At 46.7% G+C, this 7,122-nt stretch overlaps 1 protein-coding gene across 1 annotated transcript; it reads left to right on the top strand.

Annotated features, from left to right (window-relative positions):
* The first annotated feature begins 464 nt into the window (after positions 1-464).
* CIAPIN1 (cytokine induced apoptosis inhibitor 1) lies at positions 465-5,476 on the top strand. The gene is made up of 8 exons (XM_010013134.1): positions 465-621; positions 1,399-1,551; positions 3,033-3,109; positions 3,359-3,527; positions 3,718-3,791; positions 4,119-4,234; positions 4,735-4,804; positions 5,276-5,476. Exons 1-8 carry the CDS (start codon positions 465-467, stop codon positions 5,384-5,386), a joined length of 927 nt encoding a protein of 308 aa, XP_010011436.1. The 3' UTR covers positions 5,387-5,476.
* The last annotated feature ends 1,646 nt before the right edge of the window (positions 5,477-7,122 follow it).

The raw sequence follows: 7,122 nt of genomic DNA, 5'->3' as shown, positions 1-7,122 counted from the left end.
CCAACCCAAACCAGTCTGGGATTCAATGATTAAATAGTTGTCACTAGTCTGGAAATCCAGAAATCCTGTGTATCTCTCTATTCAACTCTTACAGGAAAGCAGGTAAGCTTTTTGTTGTTATTTAGTTTGGTTTGGGGTTTATTTTCCAGGTTGGTTTTGTTTGTTTTGGATTTTTTTTAGGCATGGCCTGCAGTCACCCTGCAAAACTAGCCTCTTGACTGGAGAGAAACTGAACTATGCCTTTAAGTGTAGCTGTTTCTGAATGTCATGTTAATGCTTAGCTTGGGGGAATTCTGCTGCCTGTCTGCAGAAAATAATCTCCATTTATTAAAAGAAGTCAATGTTCTGAGATTAAATCGCAGTCCACAGAGGTTCATGCTGAGCTTGGCAATAACCCTTCCTCTGTGTCCCTCCGCTGACGCATTCCTTTCTCTGCTTCTGTCAGGTTTGCTGCTGCTGTGGACATGGGGGAGTACGGAGTCGCATTAGGCCAGCGTGTGGCCATCATCTGGGACAGCTCTTCGCCCATTGAAGCCCTGAAGGAGTTGGTGGATAAAATTCAGGCATTGGTGGGAGCTGATAATCGTGTGTCTGTGGAAAATGTCAACCAGCTGTCTCAGTGTAAGAATGAGCTTTATTTTCCCCCTTTGATTAAAGGGAGAGGGTGCTTCTGTTGTGTTAGCTGACATCTCTGGGGCCCTAAAACAAGAGGGATGTGGAGCTGTTGGAGCTAGTCCAGAGGAGGCCATGGAGATGCTGTGACAGCTGGAACAGCTCTGCTTGGAGACAGGCTGAGAGAGCTGGGCTTGTTCAGCCTGGAGGAGAGAAGGCTCCTTAAGGGGAGACCTTAGAGCAGCTCCAGTGCCTAAAGGGGCAACAAGAAATTTGAAGGGAGGCTTTGAACAACGGCTTGAAGGGATGGGACAAGGGGGAATGGCTTTAACCTGACAGAGGGGAATTAAGATGAGATCTTGGGAAAAAGTTCTTCCCTGTGAGGGTGCTGAGGCCCTGGCACACACTGCCCAGAGAAGTTGTGGCTGCCCCATCCCTGGCAGTGTTCAAGGCCAGGTTGGTTAGTGGAAGGTGTCCCGGCCCATGGCAGGCGGTTGGAACTGGATGAGCCTTAAACTTCCTTCCAACCCAAACCAGTCTGGGATTCTATTTTCTTCCCTCGTTTGTAAGTCAGTACTGAAAACAACGATACTGCTAATTCTTACCACCAGCAGTACAGCAAAGGAAGTGATACACCTTGGTCATGCTTCCTGTGGTGTCTTTAATCAGTTATTGGTGTTGTACACAAGCATGAGGGATGAGGAGGGAGGTGGAACCGATCTGTCAATCAAAGCTGTGTGTGTAAATGTGTAAAATTGTTCCATCTTCCCCTTTCTTTCTTTTCAGCAGCTCACAAGGAGTCCAGTTTTGATGTAATTCTCTCTGGCATGGTACCAGGCAGTACAGCACAGCACAGTGTGGAGGTGCTGGCAGAAATAGCTCGGATACTGAAGCCAGGGGGCTGTGTCCTCCTGAAAGAACTGGTGGTTACAGACTCAGGTGAGAGCATCCACATCAGCCTTGCTTTCATGGCAACATAGCAATTCTCATAAGGATTAGGCTGAAATGGGAAGGACAGGAACCCTGACTGATATTCAGAGATGTTCACTGTTTTGACACACTAACCTGAATAGCAAGGGGTTTATCCTATGTTGTAGCTGGTAGCCATCCAAGATATTTGCAGTCACTCTTCCCCTTCGAAAATCCTGGAGTGGTTTGGAAAGGATCTTAAAACTCATCCAGTTCCAGCCCCCTGCCGTGGACAGGGACACCTTCCACTAGAGCAGGTTGCTCCAAGCCCCATCTGAGCTGGCCTTGAACACTGCCAGGGATGGGGTGCTGATAGAAGTTGCTGATAGACTTGTTCCTAAACTGCCTTGAAAAGGCATTTGATATTAAATAGGTGCAGATGTTGCATTTCCAAGGAGTTTCTGAAGTGATTTTAAAAACACATGACAAATGCCAAGAGAGGCTGCCCCAGAAGCCAGCTGAGAAATAGGTATCCAGAAAAGTTACAAGTGTTTGGACTTAAGTTCTAAGAGTAAAACCAGAGTGTGTGCCAAGGGGGAGCACATGAGGAGGCGAACATGAGATTATTTCTCTGTCTTGTACTTGACCTGCATTCAACTTTGCTGGCATAGGAAGCTGGTTCAGGGTGGAAGTTGGATATAACACACCATGTGGTGAAAAGAGAAGCATCTGTGCTGATGACGTTTGCACTGGCACAATCTGCAGTGCTGAAAAGGGTGGTGTGAGTGGCAGCAGAAACACCTGCTTCAGGTTGGGAAAATTTGCCAATGTTTTGAAGCTGGCAGCTGCTCTGTGGTGTGAGTGGTACCTTAGGGGCAGGGTGGAACACTTCTGGGACACAACTAAGAATGTGCAGATCTGGAGGAAATGAGGTTTCTTTTTTCCATAGTCAGGCTGGAATTTGGTGGACTTGCAATAAACAGTAAGTGGGACTAATGAGATGAATAGATTCTGTTCAGCAAAATCCTGTGCCCCAGCAAATGAACCTGTAATGAGTTTCTGATTAAACAGTGAATGCATGAGAGCTTTTGCCTGCAAGAACAAGGCTCTTGACTGTTGCTTCTGAATGAAATGTTCATTCAGGAGTACAAGTTTTGAAAACCTCATGAGTTTTAATATGTAAAAATGTTTTAGGGGAATGTTGTTGTTTGGGTTTTGGAGTGAGGTTTTTCTTCTTTTTTTGATGAGTGTTAATTGGGTTAAGGAAGGTTTGGACATACATAGAACAGATCTGGAGCTAGAACAGCTTTGTCACCCCAGGCTGTTATTTTAATGAACAAGCTGCTTACATTCTTTCTGGTTTGCTTGTGCTGTCAACCAGAAGAGGCCCACTTTTAAAGCACAGATTTTGCTTGAGCAGTTCCTTCTTAAAGCTCTTGCTCTTCCAGGTTTCTCAGTGACCTCTATTCTTGTTCTTTCCTTCTCCTACTTCTTGCTTTTGTGTCTTCTAGGAAACAACAGCAGAATCAAGACAGCAGCCAAACTCCTCACAGCTCTGACTCTCTCTGGGTTGGTGGAAGTGAAGGAGGTATGTATGTATTGACCACTTCCAGAAACTCCCTCGTGATGTAGGTAGTGATTCCTGGGGACTTGCTTGGTGACAAGGTGTTTAGCTACCCTGTTTTACTGTAAATGTGCTTGGGCACTGCCTTCCCCAGACATTAGTTGCAGCAAAGGTAGTGGTTTTCTTTAGGACTGAAAATACTGATCATCTGTGTTCACTGGGATGCTGGGCTGGGGCTTCTGCAATGTGGTAACCTAAAATCTTACATTGCAGCTGCAAAAAGAAGCATTGACCCCAGAGGAGGCTCAGTCGGTCCAAGAGCATTTGGGTTACCAAGGCAATGACCTTCTCATTGTTCAGATAGAAGGCAAGAAGCCCAATTTTGAAGTGGGATCCTCAAGTCAGCTCAAACTTTCCTTTGCCAAGAAACCTGGTGCTTCAGGTAAGGAGTGGTGCATGTTACATGTCTGATTGCCTGCAAGCACACCTTGGAAGAGGGAGACAGCTCACCCCAGGAGTGCTACAGTAAAACCTGTGAAGTGGGGCTTTCTGTAGTTGTTTGAACTATATTTTGGGAGTAGATAGGTCAAAGGCTGGAGTAATTACTATTATTTCCTTTGTTTTGGCTCCAGGAAAGCCCTCTGTGGACCCAGCCACTGCCAAGCTGTGGATGCTCTCTGCCAACGATATGAATGATGAAGAGATGGTTGGTACCTGGTGTGGTTTGTGAGGCTTTGCTGCTGTTCCTTCTTTCTCCTCTTCTTTCCTATTCTAAATAGTTTCAGTCATGCCTTTTAGGCAGCTTTACAATTTACGAGGTAGAAAAGCATCCCTAGGGCAAAATACCTCATATGTGAGGTCTTGAGAGCCCAGAGGCACTGTGAGGGTGGAGGGGAGACACAAGTAAGGGGCACAGCTGCAACACTTTAATGTTAGTGCTGCAGATAGCAACATTTCTTTGGACATAGTACAACAATGGCATTCCCTACTGACAAATGGGTTTCCTGCATGTTCTCTTTCATGGTGTTTTCAGGATCTTTTGGACTCTGATGAGCTGTTGGATTCAGAGGATTTGAAAAAGCCAAATCCATCGTCCCTCAGAGCTCTGTCCTGCAAAGAAATGGGCAAGAAGAAAGCCTGCAAGAACTGGTCAGTGCTGGAATTAGCATATTGGTGAACCTTTCAACTGTAACATTAAACCCTTAGAGCTGGATGGGTTTTAAAAAGATTGTGGGCAATTTGCTGTTCTTCAGAGCATAATTCTCTTGGTTCATGTCCTTTCTCAACTATTTGAATGTAAATCCAAATGCAGTGAGAATTGACTAGCTGCCTCAAAGCTGCTACAAATCAACAGCCTTCCTGAGGGTGGCTATGCAGTTTGTGCAGCCTTGACTAAAACCCTGGTTTCTCAGATCAGAAGGAAAAAGAGCACACATACAAATGCCATAGAGTCATTTCCCACTTGGTTTAAAGGTGAGGAGTGTGCTTCAACACTTCTTATACAAACTGTAGTGTTCAGGAACAAAGTGAAGAGCAGGAGAGTCCCAGTGTTGTGTGACAACTGTTGCGTGTAGTAGGGCTGGAAGGTGTGTTGGTGACTCACAACCTTTAAACAGAAAGGTGCAGGTGACTTCTTTATTTTACTACAGCACATGTGGCCTGGCTGAGGAACTGGAACAGGAGAAGAAGAGCTCACAGCCCAAATCTGCCTGTGGAAATGTAAGTAGTCATTTTTGTTTCTATGCTTTGCAGGGCATGATCTCTAAGAACTGTGTTATCTAGTGAGTGCTCCCTAGGCTAGTGTACCGCTCTTGTGCTGCTTCTGCCATTGCCCACACACTCTGCATCACAGCGCCTGTCTCTGTGGGAGTCAGAGTGAACAGTGAACCTTCACCTCACAGGGCGCTCTCACAGGGCAGGTCACCTTACATGAGGGAGCCCAAGGGGATTTGGGGGCTGCCCCAGCCCAGCACACAGCCATGTCTGGGCACTGGCTGGGGAGAAGCTCGCACAATGCCCTGCACAGCTCTGCTAACCAGACGTGCCTTGGGAAGAGGGTAGAAGGGAAGTGTTTTCTGTGCTGACATGCTGAGGAGTACATCATCTCTTAAGCTGGAAAAACCATATCCCATGGGAAGAGAACTGAAAGTTGCTGCTGGTTACAGAAGGTGTTTTTCTTTATCTTGGCAGTGCTACCTGGGGGATGCGTTCCGCTGTGCCAGCTGCCCTTACCTGGGGATGCCAGCCTTCAAGCCTGGGGAGAAGATCCTCCTGAAAGAGAACCAGCTGCATGATGCCTAACCAAGATATCTCTGGATGTCCCATGTAGGCTTCCCCTGCATTTTCATCAGTCTGAGGTTCTTCCTGCAGTCCTCCTTATCCTCTCAAACTCATGCTCTCCAGCCAATACTTCTTGTGGGAAAGACACTGTCGGCACTGACACTGCTGTGAGCTCATCACTTGTAATCAGCCTTGGGATACCTTGATAATCTTCGGTGACAAGTGGCCTCATATGTACTAGACTTCAGCATGTAATGCTTCGTTTTAGCTGGGTTGACTTGATATTGGGACACTGGCCATCACAGCATGTCCCACCAGCAAAGTGTCAGGTTGACCTTGTGTGTGTGTGGCAGGACTGTACTTCCCCATGCCTATGTTGTACAGCTTTAATTTGTCCTGATATTCCCTGATGAATCAGCAGTTCTGGCTCACTCTGAGGGTGACACTGGGCTCCTGCTCTCTTTGAAATGTGAGCCTGCAGTTCCTTGCCACTTGAAGGTGGCTCAGCAGCTCATTGAGCAGCAGGTGCTGTGAGCAGCCTGTGTGAACTCCTTGGTGAAATCTGGCAGGCATGATGAATTTCAAAGTGTTTTGAGAGCTTGATCCCACCTATTTACATCAAAATGACAAAGGCTTAGTCCCACTGAGAAAAGTCCAGCTCTTAAGGCAGGGAGCAAATAAAACAACATCTGCCTGGTCCTCCCACACCTTTCTGTCCAATAAACTGATAACACAAAGGCAATCTGAGCCTGCTGCCTCTCTCTGTGGCTACCAAGTCAAGTTACCTGCAGTGTCCAATAGGTAAGAACACAGCACTAATTAACTTCTAGACCACCTGCTCTCACACAACAAGATACTGAGGACTCTTTATTTGTGTGATCAGTGAAGCACCCATGAGGTGCAGGGTGAGGAGCTGCTTGTTCTGGGCTGCTCACCCAGGGTGGGAGAGGAGGAAAACCCTATGCTGGTGTCTCTGGGGTATTGCTTTGTTGGGAGCTCTTGCTCTATGGGATGCAAGCGCTTCTTGTGCTACCTGAATTACACACTGAACTCGAGAGGGAGGTGGGATGAAAGGCTATGCTGTTCTTGAAACAAAAGTGACTGATAATGAAGTGTTTGTTTTCAGACTAGTGGTCAGGGCATTCCAAGTGTGCCTTTTAGTCAGCCTCTCAGTGAGTTCTGGAACTGTTTAAATGTTGATTGGTTCTTGGAGTTCTCCATAAACTGTTCCACTGAAAACATGACTCCAATACACGATGCTCACTGGGAAGAACAGAAGCAAGCTGCCCAGGTTAACTTTTTTACTCAATCTAGATTTCAGAAAGAAGCTTTCTCCTGGTTGAGTAAGGAGAAAGCTTGCAGGGAGAGAAGGGAGGGAGCCCTTGAGGTGTGCAAAGCACCCAATGTGGCTATAGGGGCAGATGCTGTGGTGTGAGCTGTGTAGTACTTACCTGGGAGCTGGGGGAAATACAGGGGACTGGAGGCAGCAGACCCTTCCTCACCCTCCTTCGTCTGTCATCAGAACACCTGCCAAGGAGACATGAATCTTGTGATAACCCTGTCCAACAAACCTGTTAGTGCTCCTACCTTGTGATCTAAAGAAATGAGTAAAAGCCTCTGTGCACCTATGACCTTTGGGGGTTTACTGCCTTTTTTTCAGCCTTCCTGATAGCAGAAGATTGGATCTCTGCAAGTCTCCGTGTGAGAAGTCCCTGATAATGGCAGCCCTTAACCTGAACTCCACTTTGAGAAGTAAA

This window comes from Nestor notabilis, unplaced genomic scaffold (genome assembly GCF_000696875.1).
Source record: "Nestor notabilis isolate BGI_N333 unplaced genomic scaffold, ASM69687v1 scaffold26864, whole genome shotgun sequence".
In the NCBI taxonomy this organism is placed as follows: domain Eukaryota; kingdom Metazoa; phylum Chordata; class Aves; order Psittaciformes; family Psittacidae; genus Nestor; species Nestor notabilis.
This window is presented reverse-complemented; position numbering and strand designations above follow the sequence as displayed.

Coding starts and splice junctions, on each gene's coding strand:
- CIAPIN1 (XM_010013134.1), top strand. CDS start 465: ATGGGGGAGTACGGAGTCGCATTAGGCCAGCGTGTGGCCATCATCTGG. Junction 1,552..3,032: donor ACTGGTGGTTACAGACTCAG/GTGAGAGCATCC, acceptor TGTGTCTTCTAG/GAAACAACAGCAGAATCAAG. Junction 3,792..4,118: donor ATATGAATGATGAAGAGATG/GTTGGTACCTGG, acceptor TGGTGTTTTCAG/GATCTTTTGGACTCTGATGA.